Source organism: Dermacentor albipictus, chromosome 6, assembly GCF_038994185.2.
Source record: "Dermacentor albipictus isolate Rhodes 1998 colony chromosome 6, USDA_Dalb.pri_finalv2, whole genome shotgun sequence".
NCBI classification, from domain to species: Eukaryota; Metazoa; Arthropoda; class Arachnida; order Ixodida; family Ixodidae; genus Dermacentor; species Dermacentor albipictus.
In genome coordinates, this window is record NC_091826.1 from 78492207 (window position 1) to 78509033 (window position 16827).

Here is a 16827-nt window from a genome sequence, read left to right on the forward strand (position 1 = left end):
TCATAATCAGAAAGTGGTTTTGGCACGTAGAACCCCATAATTTAATTTTTTAAAATAAATATAACGGGATCTTTTTCCATGTTGAGACGATATATATGTATATATATAAGCTATAAAGCTAGAGATTCCCCACCCATGAATGCAACCACAGCTCATTTTCATATATGCCCGAAAACTCAGTCACACCTCTATGTAATAAGGTTATAAAATGCATCACTTTAGCTTTAGGTCGCAGTTGACGCTCAAGCAGCAGTTTTTCAGACGGTCTGCCACTGTTTTGATAGAGTGACAGCACATTACGTCATATGAGCTGATGAAGGTAGCACGAATGACTACTTGAATTCTTGAATTAGAGTAGCAAAATAATGGCACATTGGCTATTAACAGCCTCCATGTGCATTGGCTTATGTCAAGGAAATAGTTTAATTTGGAGTTTGCTGTAATGCGTTCAGTTTATTTCAGCAATTGCACTAAACGGACATTTCTGGTAACAAAACTTATACTGGTGTTCCTTGTCTGATGACGTAGCGCTCTTACGTTTTAAAAAGTAGCCTGGTTCACATATCTGCCGTGTGCGCGTACTTATACCGCTTCCGAAGGTTGAGTTATAGCGAAGGCCATAGTTTGTTCCGAATGGTGTTAAGTTAAACATTGATTTTTCTTTCTCTAGCAGCAACAATATAATCACCAATTAGCTCAATGCGTAAGGGACTTAGAGTAACAATTATTATCAGAGCGCTCGTGTGTCCTATGCACAGCAAATTAGGCGTTGAGGCACTCTGCATATATGCAATATACAGTTACCTTCACGAGTTTGCACTTATTGGTCGTTACAACGAAGCGCGGAAGGCGGCACTACGATAACAGCATTTTTCCTTGTCGCTTAGATCATCGGCGTCGCGGCGATCACGTCACTTTGATGACGTGGGCGGAAGGATGGCGGGGACGCTGTAGACACGGAGGGGCGTGGCCGTGTGCACGGCGCGCTTGTTCCGGATTGCCGAATGACAAAACGAAAAAAAAAAGACGTATTGCGTCGCACATCCAACGCAGGGACGTGAAGTATACTGCGACGCGCGTCCGGCGAGCCGCAACCGAAGCGATAAGGTAGCAATGCTTGCGGGTCTCGAGACCTTGGACTTTGGGCGCGAGCGAAAGCGACGCCCGTGGGCCGCGTCTGCTCGCATTGCTCCCGACAGTCCCGCGCGGGAGAGGTGCGACATTTCGAGGCTCCCCGGAGTTCGGCCCTCAGGTGAACGCACCCGGAGACGAAACAACCAGAATGGCGTCATCACGCAGCTTTTGCGTCACCATGGCGTGGATCCTCGTCGGCTCCTTGTCGCCGGCTTCGGGGCAAGGTTAGTGTCGCGGAGGTGCGGAGCGCGCAGATGAACTGACGCCCGCTTTTGACGGTGAACGCTTACAACGCGGGACACGCTTTGATCGGATCGCAGCGCTGGCATCGCGTACCGTGCAAGAAAGTCTTGATTCTGTACCGAAATTTCGACCGAAATTCTCTCGGTGCCGTTCGCTCGCGTCGGGGCGTGCGACAGAACACGATGTCGCTAATTCGCAGTTGAACTTGTTGCAGTGTCGGGAAGGTGAAATAACCCAATTGAAGTCTGCCGTTTCTGTATGCATGAGGCGTTTCTTTTTCTGCCGAACAACTTGTTTTCAAAACTCTTCATGCGCGAACAAACAGGGACAAAGAAGAGGAGCAACACAAGGACGAGCGCTTCTTAAACAAAAATAAGCGCTCGTCCTTGTGTTGCTCCTTTTCTTTGTCCCTGTTTGTTTGCGTACAAAAAGACAAAAAAAATGAATCTGTTCCAACTAGGCCGACTCGCAGTTATGCTTCAGTTCATTTGTTTTCAAAGAAACTGTCATACGGGCCCCTGCCATTCTTGGGCAAATTCTACGTGGCTAGGTGGACATTAGCACCTAAATATCTGGACGATACCCTCGCTAATTATTAAAAATGTGCTAATTAACTTTTAATTACTCTTTTTAGGACACATGCAATTACGTAATTGCAACTGAAGAGTAGTGAAGTCATAAGAATTGCATAAGAATCATAAGAATAGCAGCACTTTATCGCAAACCCATCCCCAAAACCTGCTAAGAGATGCCCTGGCGCTCCAGCTAAGATCTCCCCGAACAGCTGCTAAAGTCACGCTTTTGAGAAACTTTTGAGAAACTGGAACGCCAGTATGCTTCGTAGCACATATGGTCGCGTATCTCGGAAGTGGTGCTAGTCTGAGGATTGCTGCTAAGCAGACGTGACTTCACTGCTTCACGGCTTCAGTTTAGCATTAACATCTGCCATAAAGTTAGTAATCAAAGTTAATCGACATATTTTAGATAATAAAAAGTACAGCTTAATTTCTTTTTGACTATCAACGTCCGCCTACACAAGTGGCCTATCAGCGAGAACGGCAGGTACCTAGATACGACCTTTTTTTAAATGTTTCGCATGAAAAGAAACACCTAGTATATCCTGTACATGCACCCTAATATGTGGTGTCAAGGCGAACTTCTTCGCGCCTTTATTATACGATGTTTAAAGATGAACAAAGGCAATATTCGCGCAGGCTGTTTATCTCATTTTTCGTAAAGTCCGAAGGCAGCACAGGGGTCTCAGCGTTGTCGGCGAGGAAGACATGCTCGCCGGCGCGTTTCCAGGAATTGCGGTAAGGTGGAGGGGCACAGCTGTGCTGTGCCCCTTAATGTCAAGTGCCCACGGTCCACCTTGAAACTGCGTGGCAGTGAGTCACCGCTCTCATTAAAGCGAATCTTTCGTTGCCTATTCCTTCGACTTCGCTGCTGCTGCCGCTGGTGCCTCGGCGAATAGCTCTTGCTGAATGCGTGGGTTATATTGAAACTAATGTCGTCATCACGCTATCGTCACCGTACCCTTGTCATTCCGGAAGGTTCTAGCTACTGTGTAGAACAATTGCTTGTGAACAGACACCGCGGGTATGGTACGAATCAAAGCAGCCTGTCGTGGCAGGTGATGCACGTGAGTGCGAACACGAGCACCAGCACCAACAAGGCGTCCTAGTCATGCCGTTGTTGTCATTTAATCGTGATCAGTCCATCATCATCATGTCGTTGTCTCACTGCGTCGTCGCCACAGAGTCACCATCATGCCGTCGTGGTCTATCGATCGTCGTCATTCTGTCATAGTGTAACGTCATTCTGTCGTCACGCCTCTGTGGTCATTCCGCCTTCGTCATACTGTCGTCACTATGCCGTTGTTGATACAGAGATCTTCATACAGTCACAGTCATTCTATAGCACCGTCACACTATTGTCGTCACACCTTCGGCATTTTTCCCGTATCGGCATCACGTTGTCGTCGCGCCACCGTAGTCACACCATCGTCGGCACTTCCGCGTCGTCTTCGAACGGCCGTCATGCCACCAGTCTTGCCATTGTCATCACTGCATCATCGTGATGCGGTCGTCCGTCGTGGTCGTTTCGTTGTATGTACATAGTGATTTTGTCGTTGTGACCCCCACCACCGCCACGCCGTCGTCAGCATCCCGTCATCTTCATACAGTCGCCTTCATTCCAGTACCGTTATACCGTTGGCGTCATATATCGTTCTAATTATTTTATCATTGCTATCCTATTGTCGTCAAGCAGCCAGTATTATGAGGTTTTGCGTGCCAAAACCACGATTTGATTATGGGGCGCGCCGTAGTGGGGGGCACTACGGAATCATTCGGACCACCAGGGGTTCTAACGTGCGCCTAAAATCTGAGTGCACGGGCGTTTTCCACGTTTCGCCCCCATCGAAGTGCGGCCGCCGTAGCCGGGATTCGATCCCGCGACCTCGTGCTTAGCAGTCCAACACCGTAGCCACTAAGCAACTGCGACGGGTTTCATTACGCAGTCGTTCTCATTGCAACTCCATAATCCCTTTCGTCACACCGTCATTGTGAGGCCATCGGCATCAATCCAGCATCGTCATAACGTTGGCAATACACATCGTGGTCGTCATTCCGTTGTCAGCATGTCTTCGCGACCGTTTCAACGTCTTCGTTGCTTCGTCGTCATACAGTCATCTTCATGCTGTCGATCGCAGTCATTCCGTTCGTCGTCATTCCTTTACCATGCAAGGCATGCGCATGATCGAGCGCAACAACTTCATGTTGATCGAGTGGGTTCCCAGTGAAAGCTTGTCCAACTGGGTCGTGTGGTTTTCAAACGATCAGCAAGCCAGGAACAGCGTTCTTCACAACGCAAGCAAAAGCATCGCTTAAACCGATTACTACGGCAGAAGGGAATCTGCTGATATTTTATTATTTCTTTTTTCAGATACAGATCGATGCGCACCGAGCTCCGTGAAGAAGTGCTACCTGAGCTATAAGGAAGCGCTGTGGTGGGATGAATTGAGGCCTAACCAAGAGGGCGAGTATGACGAAGAGAATTGCAAGATTGGTTGCAGGTATAGTGAAAAATTCGCGTATACTGTATCAGAAACGCAGCCGCAAGTGGGTTTCATGAGCTGTCTGGGCATGCGGAAGCTATATATTGACATTAGGCTACAGAAACGGCGTAACAAAATACACGTTACATTTATTCAGGTATTAGAAAGCTTACGTGCTTAACTTATAATACAGCGTGTGGAGGTTCTACAGACTAACCTTGAAGTCATGCTCAATCCATATTCCGCCGTGGTGAAATGGGGTGAGCGCGAATTGGCATCCTTGTGTCTTGCTGCCCGAGTCCTTTCACGCCATTTCTGAACCTTGCGTGTCGAACGAGGGGGCCCGATAACCGAGCAAGCGTGAAATTTCTGCACGAAATTGCATATTTGTAGGCCCTATAACGCCTGATGATCGCAGGTTTAAGTTTGATAGATTATAGCTACTATAGCTGAGTACGCCATAACAACCTTTCGGTTCGAGAAACATACTGCCCAGCTGTGCCCTTCTGAACGCCGAGCAAGAAGCTAAATTTAGTTGCGATTGCGTCATGCGTGACGGGACAAGAGCGTCATCTGTGCGCGTTATGTGTGCATGATCGATTAATGACTTCTTTGATCTATACAACGGTACTAAACTAACACGGGTGGGTAACGAGGTTGCAAACATATAAGTGATGCTACTACAACATGCTTTCGTTAGATCGGCTTTTAGCAAGTGACCCTTCCTCACAAGGCCTTTAGGCAGTTGTTCTAAAACAATCCGTTCACGGTCTATAGTTGGTACATTGTTGTTGAAAACCGAGTTTGTGCAGTGTTAATGAGTGTGAATGGACAGACCATAAATGAAGGCAAACGACGTCCGTCAGCACCCGTCTGTGTCGTCTGTGTTCCTTTATGTCCTTTTCATTGGCGCCACTCATACTCAGCCTTTATACAAACAAGACAAGACAAGACAGGACAAGACAAGACAAGAACAGACAGACAGACAGACAGACAGACAGACAGACACAGACAGACAGACAGACAGACAGACAGACAGACAGACAGACAGACAGACAGACAGACAGACAGTCAGTCAGTCAGTCAGTCAGTCAGTCAGTCAGTCAGTCAGTCAGTCAGACAGACAGACAGACAGACAGACAGTCAGTCAGTCAGTCAGTCAGTCAGTCAGTCAGACAGACAGACAGACAGACAGACAGACAGACAGACACAGACAGACAGACAGACAGACAGACAGACAGACAGACAGACAGACAGACAGACAGACATAGGACGGACGGACGGATGGACGGACGGACGATCGGTCGGTCGGTCGGTCGGTCGCTCGGACGGACTTTGCGCTGATATAACCAAAGGAATAATGCTAGATGCCACGCAAATGACAAAGCAAGTATTTGTTCACCGGCAGCTCAAAATATGTGCTCCAATCGAAAGAATGGGGAAGCTTCAGAAATAGCACCTTGCATGTGCTGTTTTCCGGTAGCTTAATGATATGAGGAGCAAAAGTGCGAATTCTGTATGGGGTGACTCGGTATAGCTCTTGGTTGTAGATTGACGAATGTTTTATTTCACGTTTTCGATCAATCAATCAATCAATCAATCAATCAATCAATCAATCAATCAATCAATCAATCAATCAATCAATCAATCAATCAATCAATCAATCAATCAATCAATCAATCAATTGGTCAGTCCGTTGGTCGGTCGGCCTTTGTTGTGAATTTTATTAGAATGACGGGAAATTTTTAAAACACAGACTGCGCAACAAGCTGCGCTGCGGAAGCTATGCTATAAGCGCGTGTCACTTATAATAGCCTTGCCGTTTTCACGTTGCAGGCGCATCAATGAAAAACTCCTGTGCCACAAAGACCTTGCTGATTGTCCCGAAACAATGAACGGTGACTACAGGATCCAGGAGAGAGGCTACGAGGCAATGCGTAACATTATCTGTGATAAGGCACTCAGAGGTAGGTCCATGGGAATTGGCAGCACAAGAAAAAAAAATTGCAGTTATACGCAAATCCATGCAACTCATACACAAACACAGCGAGGCTGCTTAGTGGAGTTCTCACACCTTTTGGAAGTCCTACTGTTTCGCTCTACCCCAAAACCTACCCAAGATTTCGCAAACACTTGAATATGCAGGGTGTCCCAACTATCATGCACCAATATTTAAAAATATGCAAATGCCACCTAGCTGGACAGAAATCAAGCTAATGTTGTTGGCCGTCGCTTGGGGATACTTATATTATTTTCATTGCGCCTAAATACATAATTAGTATTAGTTAATTAATCAGCTTTATAAATATCATTATTCGACGAAACGTGTCAGTGAGAAAATTGTAGAGCAACATAAAAAAACATGGTTGGTCAATACACGTTACGTAAAAGCGCTTTTCGGAGCATGAAAAAAGCCCGCGAATACACGGTTGCCGCAGGCGGACATTTTGCGTCTATTTTTTTTACGTGTTTTTACTCTGCGCTGTCGGCCATTTTAGAGCGCAGCTCATGGGGCCCATTCGTGCGGTGAGCAAAGGCACTGTCTCTCGTAACCGAGCGAACGAGCCCAGCGAAGGATGAAAGCGAACGCAGAGAGCGCCGGTGAATTAAAGGCGGCGATAGCGAAGAGAGTGCAAGGAAGAAAGCGGAGGAGGGGGGTACGGCGAAAGCGTGAGAAGAAAAGCGTAGTGCCGCGCAAGACAGGCTCTGCGGCGATGATGGCTACGACATGGCGCCGGAGTAGCGCACGCCGTCTGCATGGAAACAAAGCGCTGCATGAGTGGAAGTCTGTCTGCGGCAGCTGCTGTGAATTGCGTCCACGCGTCACCCACGCGACGCCTCTCGCGTTCCGCCGATTATCGAGGCAGTCGCCCCACCCGCTACGTTTGCAACGCGCCGCACGAGACAGATTGTCCGCGTTAGCCAGTATATCGCGAAATATTGGTATGCAGCTGCGCTCAAATTTCGCATTAGGGAGTATCGTGACCGTCGGTGAATTTTTTTAGGTACCATCTTTCGGTCACGCCGACAGTTTTTCGCGGGATGTGGCATATGATGTTTCCACTAAAATAATGTTACACTGCGTGTCAACATTACAAGGATAATGTGAAGTTAGCGACTTCTGACGGTAAGGGCTAAGTTGACAACACAAATATCCACCTTAATTTTTTCTCGCTTTGAGTAAACGTCTAACGTAGGAGTTAAGCATAGTTGTTAGCGCAGTGATCGCACCACTTTATAGATATACTATGAGGCAATTACTACGGAGAGTACTAAAGCAACTGGTAAACGTTCATGGGAGCACGTGCACAGAGAAAAAAGAATGTATGCACAGTCGTGCGTGAAAAAAGTAGTTGAGACATGTCGGAAAACTATCGCAGAAACAGCATCTAGTCACCAGAGAACGCCGAAAATTTAGACTTCAGCAAAGCCAAAGACTCATTTGGAAGACGATCGATTATAAGCTATACTATCAGAATACACTAAACCCTTCACAAAGCCCTCAGTAAAGACTGCAGCTCCATCTCGAAAAGCGGTTCACTTTTGTGATGGGACGAAGCATGAGTTCGAACACACACATTGTTGTTGTTGGCTCAAAACATGGCTCATTGTTTCGTTGTACTTACTCTTCTTGTTGTTGTGTACAGAGGCAAAGCATATTACGGTATGCCACACGCCAACTTTCTTCACTCCCCGCCATTCAACGACTTACAGAATTTCACAAGGCCTTCCAGTGTAGGGACAAGGAGAAGCTGGAAGCCTGCGCGAGAACGATGCTGCCGGCGTCTGATCCACAGGATGCTGGCACGCCACCCCCCGAGGTACCACACTGCAGGTGAGCTTCGCCACAGTGCGCACCATCTTTCACACCTCCAGAATCGCAGGCCGTTTCGGTGCCTTCACTTCGAGCTCAGGTATGCAGCTACGGCGTAGGGGAGAAAAAGGGGTTGAATATCGGAGCCAGAGAGAGAGAGATAGAAATAAGAAAGGCGTAGAGGTTAACCGCCTTATGAAATGCGGTTGGCTACACTCCTATAGGCTTAAGAGAGGGGCAGCTATAAAGAGAACATGAAAATAGGGGAGGGCTAACGACACACAGAGCTCGGGCACGCGGTCACAGTGAGGTATCACGATTGCGGCCAATTAACGTTGCATTGTCCAAACACAGTTCCACATCAAATAAAATTAGATAGACTTGTTTTTTATTCCTCGTCATCAAGAGCACAATTGTAAAAAAAAAGAAACTCAACTAATTGTTATTTGAGCAGGAACTTACTTGTACCGTCATTAATTAATTAGCATTTGGCGTGCTAATCTAGCCACTACTGAAAGCTTGCTCGAGCACGCAACTATAGTCTATGTGCTAATTTCCCAGTTTTTAAGTAAGAATTTTCAGGTCTAATACTCAGCTTAGCAATACTAATGTGCTGGGCATAAGTACTAGGTTACTAGGGGGCTCCGAATTAACTTTGACCACGGGGTTCCTTAACGTGCTTCCTAAACGTAAGCACACGAGCTTCCTTGGATTTCGCCCACGCCGAATTACGGCCACCGCGGACACGACCGAACCCGCGAACTTTAGCTGAGCAGAGCAAAGCCATGGCCACTGGACTACCTCTGAGGGTGGTTAAGGCTAACGCCGTTCGCACAGATTCCTACACGAGAATCGCAACAATGCCTTCACCGCACTCTGCTGCGACGGCTTACCGGACGCATTCCAAAAATGGCTTGTTCTGACAATGGTACGTTATCAACGCGTGCTATCGTAGTCGCGAGATATCCTCTTTGTATACGCTGAACAAGAGGAGAGCCGCTTCGCGAGAGAGACCGGGTGAAGTAGTTTGTTCGGGTCCTTGGCTAAATACGGCAGCCACGAGAGAGTTCGTCCTTGTTGGCGAGACATTTCGGAAGGCATGTAGCGCAAGATAACCACACGGTCAATAGCAACCATGCCGTGTATATTAATTACTGCTGTCCGTGCGTTTAATTACTCTGTTCTTTCCAAAACCGCAGGGCTCGTCTCAGTTTATACAACCATACTGTGACTAGGAAGGCGATACATGGCGAAATCTGCACCCGAGCTGAGGTGCGCCTTCAACGTCTTCCTTTCGCTGCGTCCTTGGGCTCGTTGCTTGGATAACTGTCCCGTGACACATGCTTGGGGTGGCAGAAGCACCGTCCCGGTGCTGTTCAAGGACGCGAGAGGCCAGAAACAGGGTAACCACGGCTAAGGTTCGCGGACGTATTACGGTTTGAGCAGTACAACGTGCACAATTTCACATTGCGGGCATCGAGTCGACGATGTTGTGGGTCGGAGAAGTTCAATTTCGCAGGTGACTTGTCTAAAAACACCGTAAGGGCCGAAGCTTTTTCCGAGAAGCTTTTTCCGAGAGCCCGAATCGGCGCGTTGGAGTACAGAGGAGAAGGAGGGAATCGGGCGGAAAGTGGTTGAGCGTCGATTCCTGTCGTATAAAGCTTTCTGTCTTGCTTATGATGTGGCTCATGGCTGGCGAGCAAGCTTGCGGGCATGGTCGGCTCGAGAAATGGCGTCGTGGCCCTGCTCAGTGGTGGTAGGCGTATCACAAGGCGGAAGGGTATCCATGGGCAAACCTGAATCACAGCCAAACAACAGATAAAAGGGAGAGAAACCGGTGACGACATGGCATGACGAATTGTAGACGAACGTCACGAATGGAAGTTTATCGTCCCAAGCGAGATGATGCGAGGATACGTCCATCGACAACATGTCTGTGAGCGTGCGATTTAAGAGTTCTGTTAGGCTGTTAGTCTGAGGATGGTAGGCTGTAATGAGCCTACATGTGTCGGTTTGCGCACGATGTAAGAATGTCGGCGATTACTTTTGAGAGGAACTGCGGTTCGCTGCCCGTAAGAAGTTGTTTATAGGGGTGCCGTTATGAAGCATAACATCGCGCAACAAAAAGTTGGCGACATCAGTTGCAAAGCTTGTAGGGAGGGCGCGCGTGATCGCGTACCGTGTGACATAATCAGTTGCGAGCGCGACCCATTTGTTCACAGAGCAAGACACTAGGAAAGGGCCCAGCAAGTCGACGCCGAGGCGAGAGAAAGGCGCATACGAGATGCCCAGGGGTTGAGACGCATCACTACGGGAAAGGGTGGGCTTCGTTCGACGTTGGCGGAGCTCGCACGCAGCGACGTACTGGCGCACAGACCGATACATGCCGGGCCAGTAAAATTGGTGGCGCGAGCGGTCGAACGCACGAGAAACGCCGAGGTGGCCCGCCATGTGTACGTCATGAAGTTGAGCAATCACGGTAGGCCGCAGACGTTCCGGAATCACAAGCAGGAGCCCGGGTCCGCCAGGAAGCATACTACGACGGTAGAGTATTCCGTGCCGGAGTAAAAACATGCAGAGGGCTGCATATGAAGGCGAAGACTTGAGCCGTGAAATAAGTTGTTGCAGTGCGACATCACACCTTTGTCCATCTCCAATGTGATTGAGATGCGAGATCTGCATGACACAAGCTGTTGTAGCGTCGCTGGTGTCACAGTCGGGTGAGCCCCCCGGGTGAAGGGATAGACAGTCGACATCCTTATGCCGTCAACCAGAATTATAGACAACGAAATAGAAGTGCTCTTGCAGCCGCAAAGCCCAGCGTCCAAGGCGGCCAGTTGGATTTTTCAGGGATGAAAGCCAGCATACTGCATGGTTGTCAGTGGCAACAGAGAACTGTCGGCCGTAGAGGTAGGGCCGTAATTTTGCGACGGCCCAGACAAGAGCGAGACACTCCCTCTTGGTGAGGGAGTACTTCTGCTAGGAGCTCGAAAGAAGACGGCTGGCGTGCGCTATCACTCGGTCATGTCTATGAGGATGTTGCGATAAAACACAACTTATGCCATGACCGCTTGCATTGGTGTGGACCTTCATAGGGGCTGTGTCGTCGAAGTGAGCTAGAATAGGGAGGGGGGACGTAAGCAGTGCTATCAGCGTGGTGAAACTTGTGATAACCCCAGGAGAAATGCACGTCTTTCTTATGGAGGCCGGTAAGTGGCCGGGCGATACTTGCAAAATCTTTCACAAGACGATGAAAATACGTGCACAGGCCAACAAAATTGCGAACAGTATGGATGAAGGAGACCATGATGCCAATGAATGCATATGGAAAATAATTCTTATGGATAACTTAAAGGTAAAAATAATGTAGTAAAAGGACATGGAAAGTGGACGAAAAGGCAATCTTCTGCAGTTGGGAACCAAGGAAGATAGGTGGGAGGCAGCATACAATTTCTCGCTGTAACACCTAGAGGGAAAGGTGGCGCTGCTGCGCTGTTCCATAAATGGGAATGCCGGGTAATGGTGGCTTGAAATCGCCTTCGTTCTCGGAGAGCCAGGACACCTTGTAGACGCTCCTGGCTAGCCTCGTTCCGTCTGTCACAATGTTTAATTTCATACTAAAGCTAACACGTAAAAAGCTGGATTAAGCTTATCATTACAAAAAAGCAACCTTTATTCAATCCTGCGAGTCCGCCTAGTTGGAACAAATTCATCTTAAAACTTATTGTGCGCAACGAACAGGGACGAAGAATAGAAGAAACACAAGGACGAGCGCTCGTGCTTGTGTTTCTTCTATTCTTCGTCCCTGTTTGTTGCGCACAATAAGTTTTAAGATGACTTTATTCAATCATGAGGACTTGTGCTAGTATGCACAATTAAATGAAATGTGTCGGTGGGCTGCTAAAGTTGGAGGACGGACGACAACGTACATACCCGCTATGCGACACTTTGTCGTCTTCACTCGCTTTTCTTCGCTTGATGATGCACTGCAGGGAAGTAAACTTCACTGAAAGCTGTAATATGGGTAAATGGAAACCCTTTGGGAAGAACCTATTTTAAGAACGCCTTATTTGTGCAGCCATATCCACATTTTAGGTGAAGCCTCGCTCAATACAAGTCAAAACGAGCCTCGCCCGTCGGTACCACCATTCCCGTGACGGCATGGAGCCCGTTAGCAAATTCACATAGACGGTAGCGCCAGATGTCCCTCTAGGTAATATTGTGACAAGCTTTATGGTAGGCAGGGTCTAGAGCGAGCAACTACGCGCAGTGTAGCGATCCTGAAGTAGGCGAAACGTATATCCGCATGACATCGCATGTTTGCGGACGGGTGCGTGAAAATTGGTGTTAGTTTCGCGATATAGCTGCTAAGTGGACGACCATTCCTGCTTCAACACCGCAGCTGCTGGAATGTGTGTCCCCTCAAATAATTAATGAAGAATTTACTCATATCTCTGCTTCGTTCGTCTTCGAGACTTAAGGTCAAATAATCGATTAGGGCTACAGCTTTATTTCAGGCGTGAAAAGAACAGAGTCCGAACAGAAGCGCGAGAACACAGCCTGAAGTGTAAAGGTACCACGTCTCCTAATATGAAGCACAATTACAAGCTGATATTGCGTTACAGTAATGCAGTATGCAGATTTGTTTTTCAATCCAAGTACACCTGGAAGAAATTTATAGTGTTTGTTGTCAGAGATATAGCCCATCCGCGAAAAAAACATGGGCAGCAAGGAACAAGTCATGTGTTGCCAGGTGCACTTATTCGACAACTTGATACAGACACAGTACTCCTTACTAACACGGGTATCATAAAACTAGTTGTAAAAGATCCGTATTATATATACCATGCTAAATTAATGTTTACGTTAAGTCCACGTTCACATAGACCTGTATTCGCAAGAACTCTTACGCTACCCACCGTGGTTGCTGAGTGGCTATGGCATTGGGCTGCTGAGCACGAGGTCACGGGATCGAATCCCGGCCACGGTGGCCGCATTTCGATGGGGGCGAAGTGCAGAAACACTCGTGTACTTAGATTTAGGTGCACGTTAAAGAACCCCAGGCGGTCTAAATTTCTGGAGTGCATCATGATCGGCGTGGTGTGCCTCATGATCAGAAAGTGGTTTTGGCATGTAAAACCCCATAACTGAATTTTCAAGTTAAGAGTTCTTACGCTAGGACTGTACGTAAGAGAGTATGCCGACCAATAGTGATGATGGACATATTACCGAAGGTAGTCGGCGAAGGGCAAAGAACCTTTACTATGGAAAAGCTTTATGGATAAGCCCCTAGTGCCTTGAGCGTATGACTGAGCGTATGACTGACTAGCCTTGAGCGTATGACCGAGTAATTACTCGGTCATACGCTCAAGGCTAGTCAGGCCGCCCAAGTGCACCAATCTTTCTGCATATTTTTCAGCCTGCACACCATCGAGGTAGCCTGCTTCGAGCAGACATTCAACTCCTCGTGCCCGCTGCCGATGAAGACGGCCAGGGTTGCGATGATGAGAGTTCTGGACGCTCTAGCCCTACTCGGTGGCTGCATTTCGTCTGCACATGCAGTTGTGGCTCCTAGTGGATCTCTTGCGCTCCTGATTGCCTCCATCATTCTGAGCTGGCCGAGAACTTGATGCAGAGGACTGAAAAACAGAAATGGAGCCAACTCCAATACGGCCCCACCGCAGCCTTGTTTTAAATGCTGCGGACATTTTACCGTCTCTCCAGGGAGCTTGAAGCCGTGTTTTCAGGGCGAACACGCAGGGTAACATCGACAATTTGGGACGTCGTTTCACTCCTTCGCTGCGTCCATTTGGTTCAAGACACTACGGCCGGAATCTATGCCATCGGATGTCACCTAGCTTGTAAATAAAAACGCACAGAGAATCATTGCTCTATCACACCTACGTCTCGTCCTCTTTTACCTCCCTGCAACCTTTTTCTCATTGTGGTGCTGTGTGACTACTTGACGTATTTAAGCATCTTGGTTCACAACTTTGAGAGGCTAACTACTTATAAGGAACTCCTTGTTCCTATGGGAGACAAAGCAGCAGCAGGGAATTCAGATATATTTTTTGTGTATAATTTATGTATAATTTCGCGTGTAACATGTATAAACAACATCTCCTATAACGTTATGAATTAAAACAATAAAACGTACGTCACTGTGTTCTCTATTATAAAAATAAAAATAATAACACATTTGGGCTATGCAATCAACACAAAGGTCAGTAAATAAATTAATTTTTTACTAGCTACGCGTTTCCATTTACACACAACGAAAGTAAGTGTAAATTAGATGCATCCGGACACGGCAGTAGGTAGAGATACTGGCGGTATACGACACTGTAACGCCACGTAAGGCTAAGAACGAGTTCTCCTTAATAAATTGGAGAAGCACAAGGTCGAAGGCGATAAGCATTTAAAGGGTCAATAAGGAAAGTATTAAGACGAGCAAGATTGAATTACATCGGGAGCCAGTAGGCCTGTAGGCAAGGTGCATCCAAGCGGGTGAAGATTCCGGTCTTTTACTTACAAGGTACACATGAAGGGCTTAAGTGTCCATGATTTTTACCATACGTGCAGCTGTGTGTCTGGCCGTGTAGCAGACCCGCTACCGCGAGGATACCATCGGTGCAACTGCGGGAAGTCGTTCCTCGTCGCTCCCCGCCTTCTCAAACGATCTCTCAGAGAAGGATGACGCAGGCTCATTTTTAACGCGTTAGCCTTCTTAGGCTACTTCATGCACTTTCCGGGGATATGTATGTATGTATGTATGTATGTATGTATGTATGTATGTATGTATGTATGTATGTATGTATGTATGTATGTATGTATGTATGTATGTATGTATGTATGTATGTATGTATGTATGTATGTATGTATGTATGTATGTATGTATGTATGTATGTATGTATGTATGTATGTATGTATGTATGTATGTATGTATGTATGTATGTATGTATGTATGTATGTATGTATGTATGTATGTATGTATGTATGTATGTATGTATGTATGTATGTATGTATGTATGTATGTATGTGTGTGTGTGTGTGTGTGTGTGTGTGTGTGTGTGTGTGTGTGTGTGTGTGTGTGTGTGTGTGTGTGTGTGTGTGTGTGTGTGTGTGTGTGTGTGTGTGTGTGTGTGTGTGTGTGTGTGTGTGTGTGTGTGTGTGTGTGTGTGTGTGTGTGTGTGTGTGTGTGTGTGTGTGTGTGTGTGTGTGTGTGTGTGTGTGTGTGTGTGTGTGTGTGTGTGTGTGTGTGTGTGTGTGTGTGTGTGTGTGTGTGTGTGTGTGTGTGTGTGTGTGTGTGTGTGTGTGTGTGTGTGTGTGTGTGTGTGTGTGTGTGTGTGTGTGTGTGTGTGTGTGTGTGTGTGTGTGTGTGTATGTATGTATGTATGTATGTATGTATGTATGTATGTATGTATGTATGTATGTATGTATGTACGTATGTATGTATGTAACCGTTTTACCGCCTACTTGGCTCACTGGGTGGTTAGTGCTCAAATGGGAGCTAATCAGGCAGCTGTACTGAGCTAACATGGTTTGAAAATCACCATCGGACCAACTTGGGCAACTGAGAATGTGGCAGTGTGCGCATAAGCGTCACTCTGTAACGAACTGCGGATGTAAGTATGGCTGTTAGGAGGCCTAAAATCAGTCGCTGCGACTTGCATCAAATATATCGGTATTAAAACAATGACAATGATTGCACATGTGGGCTATGACCATAAATGTTTCGTTTGAAGGAATGATGTAAAACACGTCGATGAGAATGGGACTAGCGCCTCAAGAGGGTTATTGAACCTAGGGGCTGGCAGGAGTGCTGTACAAAAGCGCTGTCGCAGCAGCAGCCTCGAGCAAGAGGGTATGCTGCCAATGTCTTGGTCTGATAATTAGCAATTTACCAACATCACGTTAGAAATCTCAAAACTACGTTACTCTCAAAGAGCGGTTGCTTTCCGAGGAACATTGCAGAGTGAAGGGGAATGTATTGTCTGTATGCTGGGACAAAATACTTTTTCATTTGGCGTTCTAATTCCCGACACTCCAACAATATGTGAAGGACCGTCAGCGTCTCGCCAGATCAATCACAGAGAGGAGGTGCATCACCGGTCAACACGTAGGAGTGAGTGCCATAAGTGTGCTCTATCTTGAGACGGCAGAAAATAACCTCAGTTCATCGTATTTTCGATATAAGGCGTCAATTTCCTAAGTTTGCCTTAATAACATGTAGTTTATTATGAATTTCAATGTCCCACGTCTGTTGCCCCAATAGCTCCTATGTTTCTTCCGTAAGAAAGGTGACAAACCTGTGACAGGGATCGCTATGGTAGAATTGCTCGGTTTTGTTTTTATGGATTTGACAACATGGTCGGCAAGCGTATTACTCTCCATGTTTCTTTGTCCAGGCACACAGCATATGATGACATGCTGGTCAGACATATGTGTTGTGCACAGGATTGATTAAAGCTCATTGAGTATAGGATTCCTCCGTTTATAGGATGTCTTCAGGGATCTTACAACGCTTAAAAAGTCTGGAAACAAAACGGCTTTCTGTAGCTTTGTTTTTTAATATACT

The 16827-nt window shown here is 47.0% G+C and overlaps 1 protein-coding gene across 1 annotated transcript; it reads left to right on the forward strand.

Moving 5' to 3' along the window:
* The first annotated feature begins 1174 nt into the window (after positions 1–1174).
* LOC139046928 (uncharacterized) lies at positions 1175–14148 on the forward strand. The gene is made up of 5 exons (XM_070520859.1): positions 1175–1358; positions 4324–4453; positions 6272–6402; positions 8150–8270; positions 13669–14148. The coding sequence occupies exons 1-5, from the start codon at positions 1283–1285 to the stop codon at positions 13877–13879; spliced, it is 669 nt and encodes a 222-aa protein (XP_070376960.1). The 5' UTR covers positions 1175–1282; the 3' UTR covers positions 13880–14148.
* The last annotated feature ends 2679 nt before the right edge of the window (positions 14149–16827 follow it).

What these genes read in the sequence shown, in the direction of transcription:
- LOC139046928 (XM_070520859.1), top strand. Translation starts at nt 1,283, where the DNA reads ATGGCGTCATCACGCAGCTTTTGCGTCACCATGGCGTGGATCCTCGTC. An exon ending in GTCGCCGGCTTCGGGGCAAG is followed by an intron (nt 1,359 to 4,323) that starts GTTAGTGTCGCG and finishes TTCTTTTTTCAG; the next exon opens with ATACAGATCGATGCGCACCG. An exon ending in CCCGAGGTACCACACTGCAG is followed by an intron (nt 8,271 to 13,668) that starts GTGAGCTTCGCC and finishes CATATTTTTCAG; the next exon opens with CCTGCACACCATCGAGGTAG.